Genomic DNA, 18,123 nt, shown 5'->3' on the forward strand with positions numbered 1-18,123 from the left:
TTCATATGGAAAAATAAACATGTAAGAACCCTGAGAAAGAAGACCAACAGAAAGGCAACTAGCACTACTAGATATTAAAACATACTCTAAAGTTTCTATAATTAAGATTGTGTGGTAATGGCAAGTGAATAGGTCTACTTACTAATTTAACTAACTAGAAAGTCCACAGATAGACACAGAACATATAGAAGTCAAATATATGATAATCATATCACACAACTGAGAAAAAGGTAAATGTTTTAACAAATGGCAAGGAACACCTGCATAGCCATTTGGGGGAATAAATAAATTGGATACATCATACAGTAGAATAAACACCAAAAAGAACAGAAATGTAAATGTTAAAAAATTGAAACCCCAGAAGTAAAAGAAAACATTACTTTATAACTTGGACGGGCGAAACGTTTCATAACTACAGCTCTAAATATAGAAGCAATAAAAGCAAAGAAGACTGATGAATCTATCTACATAGGAATGAAAAACTTCGGCATTGCAAAAAGAAAAAAAACATTTAAAAAGGTAAAAGACAAATGAAAAAATGGGAGAGAATCCATGAAACTTATATCATAAACAAAGAGCTGAGGGTAAGGGGGGTGGGGGGTGGGAGATGAGGGTAAGGGGGATCAAATATATGGTGATGGAAGGAGAACTGACTCTGGGTGGTGAACACACAGTGGGATTTATAGATGATGTGATACAGAATTGTACACCTGAAATCTATGTAACGTTACTAACAATTGTCACCCCAATAAATTTAAAAAAAAAAAAAAAAAAACAGCTATTTCCCAAGTACATAAAGAGCTTTTAAATGATGAGGGAAAAAAGGAGAAAAACACGATAGGAGAAAAGTGGTCAAAAGATATAAATAGATAATTCATAGAAAAAGAAAAATAGCCCTCAGCATAATAAAAAATAACTCACCCACCATAAGAGAAGTGCAAATTAAAACTACACACACAGTGAGATACCATTTTGAAAACTCCATCAGATAGTCAGAAATTCAAAATGGCCCTTATCCTGGCCATGCTACAAGAAAACAGGCAGTCTCAGCTGTTTCTGATGGATGTGTAAAATGGCAAAAACACTAAGGGAGGGAATTTAGAAATATCTGACACACTACATATGTGCTTACCCTTTGATCTATCAATCCTTCTCCCAGGAAGTTACTGTAAAGGTATACCTCAAAAAATATAAAATAAAACATGCATATTGTTATGAAGGGCACACACATTTTTGTAATAAGAAAATATTTCCCATACATAGGACCATACATAGGAAAATTGTGAATAACTATGGCGAATTCATAGAGTTAATTATGCTGCTGCACAAAATGAGGATGGTATCTATGAATCAGCAGAGTTACTTCCAAATTTATAACTAAGTGAAAAAAGCAAATGCAGAGAAATAAATGTACATAGAAAACTCATTCTATTAGGCCAATATTACCCTTAAACCAAACCCAAAGACATCACAAGAAAAAAATTGCATGCCATTGTTCCTTACGAATATAGACAAAAATTGTTAACAAAATACTTGTGAACCAAATTTAGCAACATGTAAAAAGGATTATATTACATGAACCAGCGTGATTTATTTCGGGAAGGCAAAGTTGATTCCACTACAAAAATCATTCATTGTAATAACCCACATTAACAGAATACACAACAGAAAGCACATAATCATCTTAATAGATACAGAATAAACATTTGACAAAACAGAATATCCTTTCGTGATAAAAACAGTCAACAAACTAGGAGTAGAAGGGGATTTCCTCAACTTGATAAAAGGCATCTATGAAAACACCACAGCTAACTTCACACTTAATGGTGAAAAACTGAAGGCTTTCTTTCTAAAATCAAGAACAAGACAAGGATATCTGCTAATGCTTCTTCTATTCAGCATTATGCTAGAGGTTCTAGCCAGAAAAATTAGGCAAGAAAAAGAAATAAAAGGCATTCATATTAGAAAGCAAGAAGTAAAAGTATCTCTATTTGCAGATTACATAATCTCACATAGAATCGTAAGCAGTCCACAAAACAAACTATTAGGGCTAATAAACAAGTTCACCAATGTTGCAGCATACAAGATCAATAAGCAAAAATCAGGTGTATGTCTATATACTAACAACAAGTGTATGAAAATGAAATTTTAAAAATTCAATTTGGAATAATAGCAAAAAAAGAAACTAAGGAATAAATTAAACAAAATAATTTAACAAAAAATTTAATAAAATAAATAAGTGGAAGATATAATAAAAACAACAAAATATCACTAAAAGGTATTAAAGAAGACCAAAATAAATGGAAAAATATCCCATGTTCATTGGTTGGGAGACTTCATATTGTTCAGATGACAACAGTCCTGAAAATGATCTACAGATTCAATACAATCCTTATCAAATGATAGCTGTTGGGAAGTTTATTTTTATTTTTATTTTGGAAGAAATTGACAATCTGAGCCTAAGATTCATATTAAAACACAAGGGACCCAGAACAGCCAAAAATCTCGAAAGAAGAACAAAGTTGGAGGACTCATGCGGTTCAATTTCAAAACTTACTACAAAACTACTGTAATCGGGCTGGCCCGGTGGCTCAGGCGGTTAGAGCTCCGTGCTCCTCACTCCGAAGGCTGCCGGTTCGATTCCCACAGGGGCCAGTGGGCTCTCAACCACAAGGTTGCTGGTTCAACTCCTTGAGTCCCACAAGGGATGGTGGGCAGCGCCCCCTGCAACTAAGATTGAACACGGCACTTTGAGCTGAGCTGCCGCTGAGCTCCCGGATGGCTCAGTTGGGTGGAGTGCGTCCTCTCAACCACAAGGTTGCCGGTTTGACTCCCGCAAGGGATGGTGGGCTGTGCCCCTACAACTAGCAACGGCAACTGGACCTGGAGCTGAGCTGCGCCCTCCACAACTAAGACTGAAAGGACAACAACTTGACTTGGAAAAAAAAAAGGCCTGGAAGTAGACACTGTTCCCCAATAAAGTCCTGTTCCGCTTCCCCAATTTAAAAAAAAAAAAAAAAACTACTGCAATCAAGACAGTTTGATACTGGCATAAGGATAGACGTGTAGTTAAACGGAATACAATTGAGATTCCAGAAATAAACCTGTACATCTATGATTAACTGATTTTCAATAAGGGTGCCAAGACAATTCAATGGGTTTAAAATAACAATCTTTTCAACAAATGGTGCTGGGACAACTAGATATCTACATGCAAAAGAATGAACTTACACACGTACCTCACGCCTATTATAAAAACTAACTCAAAATGGATCAAAGACAAGATTTCCAATTAAGATGGCAGAGTAGGTAAAAGGTGTGCTTGCCTCCTCTCATGATTATATCAAAATTACAACTCAACTACACAACAACCATTATTGAGAATGGCCTGAAGCCTAGCTAGAGAGAAGTCCTACGACTACAAATGTACAGAAGCCACCTTGAGACTGGTAGGAGGGGCAGAGATGCTGAATGGGCTGGTCCCACACCCACGAGTGGCAGTTAAAAACTGTGACGGCTATCTCAGCTGTGGAGGTCCACCCTGAGGAGCATGGGGTCCCAGCCCCACACCAGGCTCCCCAGCCCAGGGCTCCAGGGCCAGGGAGAGAAGTCCCCACAACTTCTGGCTGTGAAAACCAGTGGAGATGATGGCTGAGTGAGACAGAGCACCCTCTGCAGTCCCAGGTGCTCCTCTAAAAGGGCCCAGGCATGGACTTACTTGCTGATGGACTCACTCACTCTGAGCTCCAGCTCTGGGGCAGCTTGAAAGGTGCCAGGGACATACTGAATTGTCTGGCTTTACAACGATGGCTGGAGGAACAGCTTTCTCTCAGACACAAGTGCTGGCCGAAGCCATTGTTTCTTTCTTGAGCCCTCCCCCTTTCCAGTGAACAGACAGGTGGCTGCCACATGTGAGTTTTTATTTGACAGAAATTGCCGTATACCAGAAGCGATGTGTGACAGAGCTTTGTCATGATGGAGCATGATTCATGGCACACTTTAAAACACACCTTCTCTTAATCGTAGCTCACACCCGAATGATTACACCGAACAGTTGAAACTTGTCACACACTGTTACTAAGGTTCAACGTGCCACTTCCGGTATTGAAGATCCCCGCCTTTCAGTTGGATGGCACTCGGCAGCAGCATTCACCGTATTTTGTGATCACAACGGAAAGGCTCCATGTCACCCATCGCTTCTGGTACATGGCAATTTCTGTCAAATAAAAACATTATGGTGCGTCCTCATTCACCTTATTCACCGGATCTGGCACCATGAGACTTTTGGCTCTTCCCCAAAGTCAAAATGACCATGAAAGGAAAACAATTTTAATCAATTCAGGACATCGAGGCAGCCACAACAGCACAACTAAAGACACTCATGAAAGAGGACTTCCAGAACTGCTTCAGAAAGTGGCAAGAATGATGGGATAAGTGTGTTCAAAGTGAGGAAGCGTATTTTGGGGGGCATTAATGGCAATGCGCCTTTTATTGTAGTATTTTTTTATTTAAACATTCACTGTATGTTTTGATCACACCTCATATGCTACCTACAATGGACTTACTTCAGATCAAAAGACACACACAGACTGAAAGTAAAGAGATGGGAAAAAAATATTTCATGAAAAAAAAGCTGGGGTAGCAATACTTATACCAGACAAGAGACAAAGAAGGACCCAGTAATTCCACTTCTGGGTATTTATCTGAAGAAACCCAAAACACTACTTCAAAGGGACATGTGCATCCATATGTTCATTGAAGCATTATTTACAATAGCCAGGACACGGAGGCAACCTTGGTATCCATGAATGGATGAAAAGATAAAGAAGAGGTCATACATTTATACAATGGCATACTACTTGACCATAAAAAAGAATGAAATCTTGCCATCTGCAACAACATGGATGGACTTACAAGGTATTGTGCTGAGTAGAGTAAGTCAGACAGAGAAAGACAAATACCATATGATTTCAGTTATATGTAGAATCTAAAGAACAAAATAAATGCACACACAAAACAGAAACAGACTTATAGACACAAAGAACATTTTGATGGTTGCCAGATGGGAGATGGGTTAGGGGGATGGGTGAAAATTATGAAGAGATTAAGAAGTCAAATTGGTAGTTAGAAAATAGTCATGGGGATGTAAAGTAAAGCATAAGGAATATAGTCAATAATATTGTAATAACTATGTGTGGCGTCAGACGGGTACTAAATTTATCAGGGTGATCATCTTGTAAGTTATATAAATGTCTAATCACTGTTGTACACCTGAAACTAATAAAATATTATATGTCAACTGTACTTGAAAAATAAAATAAATATTTTTGAAATGGATCAAAGACCAAAATAAAGGAACTAAAACTTAAAACTCTGAGAACTTTGAAAACATAGGGGTTAATTGTTGTGACCCTGCATTATTAAATGGTTTCTTAAATATGACACCAAAAACACACACCCCAAAAAAAAACAAAGAGAAAACTGATCAAACTGGACTTCATCAACGTTAAAGTCTTGTGCATCAAAGGACACTATGAAAAAAGTGAAAAGACAACCCATAAAATGGGAGAAAATATTTGTAAATCACATATCTGATAATAATTATTTCTTGTATCCAGCATATATAAGGAACTCTTACAGCTCAACAATAAAAAGACAGCCTAATTTTAAAATGGTCATTTCTCCAAAGATAGATATACAGATGGTCAATGAGTCCAAACAAAATTCTCACCAACATTAATCATTAGGGAAACAAAAATCAAAATCACAATGATATACCACTTCACACCAACTAGGATGACTATAACCAAAAACATGGACAATAACAGGTGTCACTAAGAATGTGGACAAATTATAAAACCCATATAATCCCAGTGGGGATATAAAATGGTACAGCCACTTTGGAAAGCAATCTTGCATTTTCTCAAAAAGTTAAACAGAAAATTAACTATGATCTAGCAATTCCACTCCCAGATATAATCCAAGCAGAATTGAAAATAGGTGTTGAAAGAAAAACCTTGTACATGAATTTTCATAGTGGCAGTATTTAGAATAGCCCAAAATTGGAGACAACCCAAATGTTCAACAATTGATGAGTGGAAAAACAAAGATACAGTATACCTATACAATTGAATATTATTTAGCCATAAAAAGAAGTGAAATCTTGCTTGATTTCACATGCTACAACATGGGCGAACCTTGAAAATATTATGCTAAATGTAAGAAGTCAATCACAAAACAGCATGTATTACCGTGTTTCCCCGAAAATAAGACCGGGTCTTATATTAATTTTTGCACCAAAAGACACATTAGGGCTTATGTTCAGGGGATGTCATCTTGAAAAATCATGCTAGGGCTTATTTTCTGGTTAGGTCTTATTTTCGGGGAAACGCGGTATGTGATTCTATTCGTATGAAATGTCCAGAATAGGCAATCTACAGAGACAGAAATTAATGGTTTCTAGGTATGTGGGGGAGGGGAAGGAGAGGGGACAAGGGGAGTAACTGCTAATACGTACAGATTTTTTTTGAGATTATGAAACTGTTTTGGAATTAGATAGTGGTGATGGCCACACAACTTTGTGAATATCCTGAAAATACTAAAATGTACACATAAAAGGATCAATTGTACAGTATGTTAATTATAACTCAATAAAAAAGATAATTCTTTTAAAAAAGTAATCTGGACATAAATGTTAAGGAATTTAAAATACTTTCTGAAGATATGGGAGATCACTGAAGGCTTCTGAATAAAAGAGTGGTAAATAAGATTCAGGTTTCAAATAGACAATACTAACAGCAATGTGGACAGATTAGAAGGAAGGCCAGGTAGAGAGATAAGCGAGAAGGTGAGGGGATTAGAAAGCACAATCGGAAACCACAAGATTGCCACGGGGATGCGAAAGACAGTTTGGGGAATATAATCAATAATGTTGTAAAGATTTTGTAGGGTATCCGATGGACACTTGTTCATTAGGGAGACCACCTCAGGGATGATGTAGATGCCTGATCACTGCACTGTACACCTGAAGCTGAACAATAATGAATGTCAACTATAATTATACACACACACACACACACACACACACAAAGTGGAGTACAGCCTAAGGAATAGAGACCGTGGAAATGTAATGGCTCTGTGCGATGCCAGAGGGGTAGTAGATTGGAGGGAGGGGGGTTATCACTTTGTGAGGGGTATAAATGTCTATTACATTGTTTTGTACACCTGAATCTAATAATAAAAAAGAAAGAAAGAAAGGCCATCTAGGAGTCCATTCAAATAAACCTGGCAAACAATGAGGGTTGAAACTAAGGACAGAGCAGCTGAAATGGAAGGGACAAACTGAACATGTACTACAGGAAATGTACCTGTGCCTAACTGTTCTGACCAGACTTACCGTTAAAGTAAATGTTTGCGTATAGGTTGTTTTCACTGATAAAATCAAGTTTTATTATCAATTGCTCAGTAGAATTAAAGTAACATAACAGAATTTATAAAACCAATTATCTTTATTGTATAACAAGTTGTGACCAAGGTTATGGTTCCTACAAGATAAATTATTGTTTCCAAAAGAGAAGTAATTTATAATGATACCAACAGTTTTTTTCATTTTCGCCATAACTTTTCCAGAATAAGCGCTAAGTTCGTTTTAAATTCGATTAGTACTCCTTGTAATAAAGCTGAGTGATGTAGAGTAAAAGAGCAAAAAGATTCATATATTACTCCCCTCTCTAGGGCAAACACCATTAAAAGTTTGGCATTCATCCTTCTGTTTTTTTTTCCTTTTGTATATGTATACACATACATATGCATACACATGCAGGTTTTTAAAAAGTAAATGTCATCACACACTACATGTACTTGTGAATTAATTTTATGCTCAATAATTCCTATTGGAACTTCCCCTGATGAGTACAAACAAAATATTAGTTTTACCCCTGCACTGTAGCTCATGTAGGAATGCAATTTATCCTAACTTATCTATCCCTTTTGGTACATTTAGGTGGTTTTTCATTTTGTTTGTTTTTGGTTTTGCTGCTAAAGGAAAATAATCCCAGCATCTTTCGCACATCTCAAACTGTTTCCTGCAAGTACTCCAGTGTTTGTGCAAAATGGGGATGGAATCACAGGAGTTCAGAGTTGGGGGGGTCAGTGCCAGTTGTTCAGCTATTTTGTTGTTAAATGAGAGAAGGCAGAGTGGCCTGCTGATCAAAATACTTTGGGTTACAAACAAGGAAGCAGAGGTCCATGGGAAAGAACTTGAACAACGCATTACTTTCATAGGCTGCATGAAATTGTAAAAAGAGCACTGGACTTGGGGTGGGAATTCCTAGCCCAGATTCTGAAGTTTCTATCATGGACACATTTTGAATATGTCTGAGTCTTAATATCTCAATTTTTTAAATGCAAATAAAAATAGCTCTTCACTGAGTTGGTGTGAGTCTCAAAAAGAAGATGAATATGGAAGTGATTTTTAAAATGTCAAATGCTGTTCATATGTTAATTAATTCTTAATATCCACTCTTGTGACTTTCCCTCAGGTATGACTGTGTTTATTTTAATGTGTTGAACACCTTTTCTTCAAACACTGTAAATCCCCCAATATCAGTGTCTTTCTACCAGAACACATAAGTCTACTATGACAATCTTACATTCCTATTTTACTAAGTAATCGCTACTGATGAAAACAATGGAGTTAACATTTATGGACTACCAGATAAGGTTCTAGGCTGTTTTTCCTTATATTAATTCTGAGATATAATTATTCCCATGACATACGTACAGAAGTTTATAATTAGAGAAATCAAGTAAGGTGTCTCGGGTTGGCAGAATAAATCTCTGGCAAAACCACAAATGGGATCAGTCTTTCTGTTCACCAACACATTCTCATGGAACCAGACTTTGTGCAAAGAACAATCTATTCTCAAGTCACAGCAAAACAATCTTTCCATATATGTTTGTCTGTCTCTTCTAAGGTCAATTGTCTGCTACTCATTTCACCCTCCCTACTTTTTGTTCCAATAAATAACAGATTTCTTTCTTTTTTTCTATATACATATTGATCAGATCTCCAACATATGCAGCTCCTCCTCTCCACAGAAAACTAAAACCCTTCCATTTTTCTTCTTGCTACACAGGGGGATAAAAAGTTGTTCCAAAAGTTGATAATAAAATTGACCTTATGTTTGAAATGGGAGGGAGCGCTGTAGTGAGAAAGTATTCTAAGTCATTAATATTTATTTACCTTTCAGGTTTCCCCACCCCCAGAGCTGAGTCTAATTTAATCCCTCTCAAAAATTAGCTCGACACTTCCTGGGAACATTTCCGGTGTTATTTCCGGTGATTTAGACCTCAGAACTACTGAACAATGGGGGTGAAAACAGAAAGCACAGAATGTTGACTCTGAAAATAATGCCAGAAATCATCTAGGTACATTCAGGTACAATGACAGCATGAGAGTGCTATTTAAATGCCCTGTGAAATGTTGAAAAAAAGGGGGGCGGAGTGGGGGACAGATCTGTCTCATCTCTGGAAAATGGAAAGTATGCAATGTACAAGCCACCAACATTGAGTTATTTCTGCCAGAGAAATGCTGTTGGGACCAGGCTGAAAGAGACAAAGAAAGCTGACTTATAGCTGCCCTTACTCAGGAAGACTAACACTATTAGGAAGTAGACAAGATACTGAACAGTTTCTAGAACACTCCCACAGGAGTGAAGGAACAGGGAAAAAATGGCAAATAATACTACCTAGAAAAATATTGCCAGGAAACAGATGTGACTTATATCACCGTAATATCATATCACGATCAACTTTTAAAATATAAAGAAAGCACAGCTACACAGCAAGAGAACAAATCAGAAATACAGAGGGGGCCCAAAAAATGTATACACATTTCAAGGAAGGTAACAGTGAGCATCTCTTGTCATTGCAGAAGTCAAACGTGACTTGTATTCCTTTTATTATCAGTACATATTGAGTCTTACAATTTTACTAGTTTTTTTTTCCTTTCTTAAAATGTGTATACATTTTTTTGGCATCCTTTGTACATACATTTTTTTGGCACCCTCAGAAATATGCAGCAGTCAATAGAAGCTAAAACATGAGCTGGCAGCACTTGGCAAAAAGTGGAAGAGAAACAGATAAAACTATCACAGAAATAAAGCCAAAATGGAAGCAGCACAAAGAACGACAGATACTCCTGAAATCACTGTAAAGGACATAGCGAACATGATTGACAAAAGTGAGAAGAATAAAACGGAAATGAAGGAAACAGTGAACAATTGGAGAAAATTTAAAATGTAGAGGGCAGGTAGAGTCAACATAAATATCAGTATGTATTATACATATTTAAAGAAATAATTAAGAAAGCTTTGCCTCAATGAATCAGGCCTTGAATCCACATATTACATGGTAACACCAGGTTCCACAAAAAATGACAAAGAATAAATGACACTTAGATATATCCTATTCAAATATTTAAAAATTCCTCTGGGAACTCAATAAAAATATCAAATCAATTGTAAATGAAAAATATTAGGATCGCCTCAGATTTCTACAAAATAACATTCAATGCTAAAAGATAGTGGAACCATGAAAGAAAAGAAATGTGACCCCCAAATTCTACCCATAACATATCTGTCATTTACCTTCAAAAATTCAGAGCATATACTTTCCTTTTAAGAAACAACTAACAAGAAAAAAACACTAGGTAACACAAAGAGATTGACTGAAAATTGGACAAAATAGTAATTATTTAATTCTGACATATTAAGATTAAAACACATGTGAGGATTATCATCACAGGAAAATATGTAAATGTTACAAACACTGACAACATAAAACAATGTAACTTACAAAGTTGACAGGGAAAAGTATTACTGTGTATGTTGAATTCCTCATCTTTCATGGCAGAGTCAAAATAAATCATTCATATCTGAAAAATAACAGAGGTATATACAACATTTAAACGTACAAACACTAAAAGAATGTAAATAAATAAATTGGGGAGCACAGAAATGGGAGGAGATAGTGGAAAAATTGAAATATATTAAACATTTTCTTTTTTTTTTTTATGCATTAATTTCTTCTTCTTCTTTTTTTTTTTTTTAATTTATTGGGGTGACAATTGTTAGTAAAATTACATAGATTTCAGTTGTGCAATTCTGTATCACATCATCCATAAATCACACTGTGTGTTCACCACCCAGAGTCAGCTCCCCTTCCATCACCGTACATTTGATCCCCCTCACCCTCGTCCCCCACCCCCCAACCCCCTTACGCTCTGGTAACCACCAAATTATGTTCTCCAGATTAATTTTCAAACCCCGTGGCCATCCTGTGGTCACCGACTGCCCTCCAATCCCCTCACCCTCCCCCCCACCCCCCCCCCCATCTAGCAACCCTCAGTTTTTCCTCATTGTCTCCCAAACAGTTTCTGATTAGTTCATTCACTTATTCTTTTCTTTAGAATCCGCAAATAAGTGAGATCATATGGAACTTATCTTTCTCTGTCTGACTTATTTCACTTAACATAATGTTCTCTAGATCCATCCATGTTGTTGCATTTTCACAACAGCTGAAAATATCATAAAGAAAATAAACAGGCAAATTACAAATGGGACATAAATATTTAAAAAATTTATTACAGATCCCTAATAAAGAGCTTCCATAAAATTGAAAAAGAAACATCAACAACCCAAGCGAAAATTGGGCAAGGGCATGAAAAAAATAAAGCAAATATAGGAAATAGGAAATTCCACAGAACACATGAATTGGTTTCCTCCACAAATACACTGCAAATGAAAAAAGGGTAGGAAAACTGTTAACAATTAAAACATGGTTAAGAGAGACGTAAATCAAATGTGTTGACATTTTTTAAAACGTAATTCAACCAAATAATTAAAAAGACACTTTTAAAACACTGGGATATTTGAATATAGATTATTAAATACTAAGGAGTCATTGTTAATTTCAGTACTGTCGTGCTACTATCATGAATTGTTTTTAAAGCCTTATCTACTAGAGAAACATACTGAAGTATTGAAGAGTGAATTGATATGATATCTGGGATTCAATTTAAAATATTCCATAAAGATTATAAGAAAGAAAAGGGACAAATGAAGCAAAACTCTTGGTAAGTTCTGATTCCAGAAATGAATCTGTGGAGGCTCACCATGCTATTCTCTCTACTTGTGTGTATGTTAAAACTTTAATTGTGTACATTTCAAATGAGCAGTTGTAAAAAGTCCTGTATGGCAGTGCAAATCTCTGTGTCTAGAGAACAGATAAATCAAAAATATCACAATTATTTCAGTTACCATTGAAATATAATTCCCTTGGCATTCTATTACTGGTATTATTTGGTTTAAAACCGAACATTTAAAATGAGGCGTATCAACAGTCGTGTAACAATTTTTTGTTTTTTAATCTTAAGCTGACTGGTTGACTGAACTGACTGGTAAATTCAGTTAAACTGACTGTATAGGGACTTTGGCTAAAATATAAAAATGGTATTATGGCAACTTTGCTGATGAAATCATCTGTCCTTTAGGGAGGGCGGGGGAGGAAGTATGCGAATCTTGTAGCTAGTGTAAAAAAACTTAATTTCTTATTATCGCTCAGATAGCAGGCCCCGAGGGGAGAAAGGGAGGTGCACAAACGTTACCATCTGGCTATTCTGAACCCCCCTTTGCAGTGCTTCCCCAGTATTCCCTCAACACACCCAAGGGAGGGCTTCTGCTCCATTAACAAATCTTGCTATGCTGTTCGTAATTACAACTTCAAGGAAGCTATTACCCATCCCAACCTAATTGCATTGTTTGAAAAGAAGTCTCTAGACAGTAGAACATTTGAAGATAAAGGAACAAATCCTATTTCAGACCTGAAGATAAAAATGCAAGGGCAGTGATCTGATTTTCATCAAGGGAAGTACGTGGTTACCACACTGTGGGAAGACACTTAATTCTACCTTTAGAATTAAGTGAACATTTAAGAGTCTTTAGGGAATAATACACCTGAAGTACCCCGTGATGCAAACTACCAGACACTTTCAACACTTTAGCAAAATTCATATATCCAAGCAAATAATAAATATGCTTCCTACAATTATCCCACCCTAATCATCCAAGGAGGAAAACGTTCTCAGGACCTTGTATTGAAAACCCTTTATTGGCTTTGTTTCAATTGCGTTAAGAACCTAGACATTTCTTTAAGGTTCATTTGTTAAAAAATAAATATCCCACTAATTTCAACAAGATGTCTCTCTCTAGTCTGCCTACTTTGTAATTGCTGAGACTTTTACTGTTTATATACCATCCTGCAAAACACAGCAACACAGAATTAGTGGGTGGCAGTACTTACCTATTCAAACGATTAGAGAAATCCAAAGATACATTGGTAGATTTAATATGATTAAATGATTGACGTTTAATATGATTACTTTCACTTCATTGAAAGCATAATTTCAGTGACCATTTCAAGTCCAATATGCCCAAGATGAGAATTCAGGAGTCTGAAGTTCCTATTTGCTATTTCAGCATTTCCACCCACTCTTACTAGTTTCCATCTAAGTGGTGCTTTTATCTTTAGACATGCTTATTTACTTCTCCATTCTCTTTTGCTCTGCCTTATGGCGCTATCCTGAATTCCTTCCTGGGTGGCAGAGCCTTTGCCAATATTTGTGCTTTTATTTATTGCAGAATCTGCCCTCAAGGTAGTCAGATTCTCACATTATCTTTCTCTGCAGCTCACAGCATAACCTGTTCTTCCATCTCTCAATCTCTCTCTCTCATCTCTATCTCTATCTCTCTCTCCAAGCAAGCTCATGCACCTTTCAGATCCCAGAAGCTCCTTGGCCTAGCTCTCGTGGAAGCTACTCAGATTCTGCGTTGGCATGGCATCCTCACTGACCAGAGATCCCTTTCTTCCCCCATAGAGCATGTGCTCCCTTGGTTTGGTGGTGGGGAGTAAATCTCATCTACCCCTCTTCAACTTCCACATCGGGAAGGTCACTCCCAGATCCAATCACAACATAGATTCTTTCTGGACCTTACATGTAGCTAGATATCTTCCCAGTTCTGGCCCAAGACACCATCAAAGCAACAAACCAGGACCACTGCAAGGACAACCACCACCTTTCATTTCCTAGCCCATCTCTAACTCCTCTCAGGACACCTGGACCACAGACCATGTTGAATGACTGATTTTTGGTGTTGCTGGACCCTTTACCTAGTTTTCAGCTCTTGCCCACTTTCCCACATCAACCCCCAGTTTGGGCCTTAACCTCCTTTGCAAAGTCATACCCACCCCCGTCCCTACCCTCCAGAAACAACTTTCCTAGGCCGAGAAATAATTCCTGCCCTGGACTTTGCCTGTTCACCAAGTAAACTGGCTTTGACTTCATGTCAGATCCCAAGGGGTAAATGAGGTCTTGCCATGGCTCTCACTTCCACTCTCCCAGAGCCTGCTGTGCTCCTGTTCATGGCAACTACAGCCAAGCTCATAACAAGAGACCTGCTTCCCAAGCTAGATTTCAATTCTCAGACCTGGGAGTAACAGCCCATGTTTACTGACTGAATGCTCACCGTGTAGCAGAGACAGTTCTACATACCTCATGGTTGTGATCTCAGCGAATCCACACCTGTGAGGTGACCAGTACGATGACCAGTATTCGTTTAAACCACAGTGAGATTCACCAGGACAAGTAAAAGAATACCCAGCCTCCAAAGGTCTTAAACAATACGGAAATTTATTACCTAAATTCATTCGAGTTCCTAAGGTAGGGCTGGCTCCGGGCATGGTACAAGGAATGACATTTGGGCAGACAGAGATGAGACTGAGAACTCTGAATTCCTCAAATCCTCCTGAAAGTCCTGGCTGGCAGAGGTGGCCCCCACAAACCCCCTAACATTTCAATGACTTACCCTGGGATAAGGATTTCTCAGCGCCCTCCCTACTCCCTCAATACCTCTGAGCCCCTCAGGCCCACAAACAGATCTCAGCATAACTCACAAGGTCCAGTTGAGGAGATAGCCAGGCATCTTGCCAATTTCTTAGGCAGGAATCTGGGGCACATGAATGGGTGAGGATTCTAAGGGTGTCTGCCCAAGGAGAATAAAATGTTAAGATCAGGCTCTATTTAGCAAGGTGCACTTACTCAGGATCCAGAATGTAATGTTAGCTCAAGCACCTGAAAGGGGCATGATAATACTGTGCTCCATTGTTAATTAAAGCCTGAATTCCACAGCACCCCACAGGCAGTAAGGATTAAGGGGCCGAATTTCCCTGGCAGGGTTGAGGAAAGAATCCAAAGGCTCAGGAAGATAGGAACATTGTATGTGTCCAGATTCATGCCTGGTGTCCCAGCCTAATTATTAATAGTGCCCCCTTTCACTCCCAAGTGTCCCAGTTAGAGATGGTGTGCTACCCGCTTGGCCACCCTTACCCCATGCCACCCTGGAGGCCCCAGAGGACACTCCCTTCACCAGGGCTTTAAGAAATGCCTTAGTAGGGGGAGCACCAGAATCCCTATAAAGCCCTATGGTAGCTGTCCTCTGTAGCCTAGAGATGACAGTGGGGAATTCTGGGATTGAACTAAGTTACCTGATCTCAGTGGGAATACTGGGAGGCCGAGTGAAAGTGGTAGGGGCCAGTGATAGCACTTAACCATTAAAAGACACTCCTTTTGTTTTTTTCGTAGTGCTTGATATTTATTGAAAAGAACGCAAGTGCTTTTTCCAGGTAGTATTGAGAAGCTTGGCTGAGTGCCTGTTTTTCTTTTGAGACTGCTGCAATTTTTAAAGAAAATGACAGCTGTGCAAAAGTAGTGCATAGGAGAAAAGAAATGTCAACAATTTGGCTGCCAGGCACACTAGGCCCCTGCAGCAATCTGGTGGTGTAGGGGAGGACTCTGGAAATAGGTAGGGAACTAACCAGGTCGAAAGACTGGCCCCTTCGGGGGTTGTGAGCTGTCCAAATAAATGTCCAAGGAGCTGTAGCCAACTCAGGCATCCTGTAGGTTGGTCCTTATCTCCAAAGGCGGTGGTCAGTCGCAAGAACGTGGTGGATGGTGGTGTCGTGGCAGCGTAGTTCTCTGGGCAGATGTTGGCCTGGCAGTTGGCAGGGCAGTGCATAATCTGACCAGTTGGTAACAGGGACCTGCCTTAGCGCTGGGGCTCAGGACACAGTCCACATTTGCAGGGGTGCTTCCCAGGGCTGGCCAGAGTGGGTGGCAGCGCGCTTCAGAGCAAACCCCCAGCCCCAGCACGTAATTGGAGCACAATTTCTGGAACAAAGACAAGCACTCCGGGGGATGAGGGAGAGGACCAGAGGTTGGGGGAGGGAAGAAGATCGGAGGATTAGGGGGAGTACGGTGGCTCCGGGAGGGGCAGGAAGGAGGGGAGGGAGGTGGCGGCGTGCAGAGCCCTTCCCCCTTAGGCCCGAGGGTCTCCAGGCCTAGTAATCATCTTCTTCTTCGTCATCATCGTCGTCTTCTTCGTCGTCATCCCAGCCAAAACACTGTTTCATCTCCTCGAGGAAGGCCCTGTAATCACTTAGGAGGGGGCTATCCATCTCAATGTAGGGCACCACCCACTCCTCGGCTTCCCCGGTGAGCAGGCTGATTAGGAACGCCACCTTCATAGCGTCGTTGCAGAACCGGTTCTCGTTGACAAGCATGTAAGACGCCGTCTGCACGATAAACTCGGGGAGCCGGGAGCTCTCGCCGTTAAACGTTTCGGGGAAGGGCACCGGGCAGCTCGGCGGACGTACCTGGCGCAGCAGGGTGGCCCTCTCGCACACCAGCAGCCGCAGCTGTTCCATGAGCTGGCTGTTCTCGATGCTCAGGGCGCGGTGCCGCACCAGGAGCGCGTGCAGCAGCAGCACCAGCTCGTCCACCATGGCGAACCGCTTGGAAAGGCACGGCTGGGCTCGGCTGGGTTCGGCTCGCCTAAGGTGCGCAGGGAGGCCTCGCAGGAAGTGCGTGTCCGCGGAGGCGCGGGTGGCCAGGGGTGGAGAGCCGTGCACGCAGGGGTCCCGGCGGCTGCGCAAGACCCGCCCACAAAGCCGCGGGCGCGGCCCCCGCGCCAGCGCGGCCCAGGGAGGAGGGGGGGCGTGTCCAGAGAAGACACTGGCGCTGCGTGGGGGCGGGGTCAGAGGGGGTGGGCAGGGCCGCGGCGACGTGACCACGGAGGGCGTGGCCAGGGGAGGGGCGGGCAGGTTCCCGGGGCCCAGGGCTGGTAGGTCTGACGGCGGGCGGATAAAGGCAGGGTATGTGGGACAGGCATTAGCCAGGACACAGCGAGCCCTAAGACCCGTCTCTCACAGAGGGCCAACCTGCTCAAGTTTAAAGGGTTAACCACCCTTCATCCCAGCTGAGTCACCCAATTCAATGTTCCTTACTGGGCCTGTGGCCATTAGATTCCATTTGTATGATGTTTATTAACACATTTTCTTGCTTATTTAAACTTCATCCATCCAGACAGCTATTAGCACTGCTGGCCGCAACGCGGGAGTCACACATTCTTTCCGAGTAATGAAAGACCCTCAGGAGTCCTGTCTTTCAGACAAAATATTATTTAAACAGGGATTGTTCTTTAGTTGGGAAATAATATTGTGTATCTGTCGTTTTTCATTATTATTTTTCTAAATAGCGAAGTATAAAAAGTTCTGCAAAATTATCCGACAAACATATGCAGGCATCCTGCTATCTTTGACTATTTCACTTCATAATATTAGTGTCCCTTGGCCACTGGGTATTATTCTTTGCTTAACAATGAAGACTTGTGTTTTTAAATGGTTTTGTTTTTCTACTTTGAATGTGATTACTCCAATAGTTGTTGACAACTGAGTTGTGTCCAAGACCTTAGAGCCAACTTTGTCTGTGGGCTCTGCTTTTAAAAGAGATCCCCAATTCAATCACTTCGTGTCACTTCTACCGCTACCACCCTGATCCCAGCCTTCCTTTCTCACCTGGATTGCTGCAACTAATCTCTTAGCTTTCACTCTTCTCTTCCTCCAGTGTATGTATTCTCCACAGTGTAGGTACAGGAATTCTTTAGAACAAAAGTTTTCCCTGTGCAAAACCCTCCAACGGTTTTTTCTTCTCACTCAAAAGAAGAAGCA

The 18,123-nt window shown here is 40.0% G+C and overlaps 1 protein-coding gene and 1 long non-coding RNA gene across 2 annotated transcripts in view; both read right to left on the reverse strand.

The window, feature by feature from the left end:
* LOC117025033 (uncharacterized) overlaps window positions 1–10,939 on the reverse strand; it is a 170,937-nt gene extending 159,998 nt beyond the window's left edge. Inside the window, exon 1 of the long non-coding RNA XR_004423547.1 lies at window positions 10,858–10,939. This is a non-coding gene — a long non-coding RNA (uncharacterized LOC117025033). The remainder of the gene's footprint in view (window positions 1–10,857) is intronic.
* Window positions 10,940–15,665: 4,726 nt separating this feature from the next.
* Window positions 15,666–17,098, reverse strand: LDOC1 (LDOC1 regulator of NFKB signaling). Its single transcript, XM_033090629.1, has one exon. The coding sequence runs from the start codon at window positions 16,897–16,899 to the stop codon at window positions 16,456–16,458; it is 444 nt and encodes a 147-aa protein (XP_032946520.1). The 5' UTR covers window positions 16,900–17,098; the 3' UTR covers window positions 15,666–16,455.
* Window positions 17,099–18,123: the final 1,025 nt, after the last annotated feature.

This window comes from Rhinolophus ferrumequinum, chromosome X, assembly GCF_004115265.2.
Source record: "Rhinolophus ferrumequinum isolate MPI-CBG mRhiFer1 chromosome X, mRhiFer1_v1.p, whole genome shotgun sequence".
Lineage (NCBI taxonomy): Eukaryota > Metazoa > Chordata > Mammalia > Chiroptera > Rhinolophidae > Rhinolophus > Rhinolophus ferrumequinum.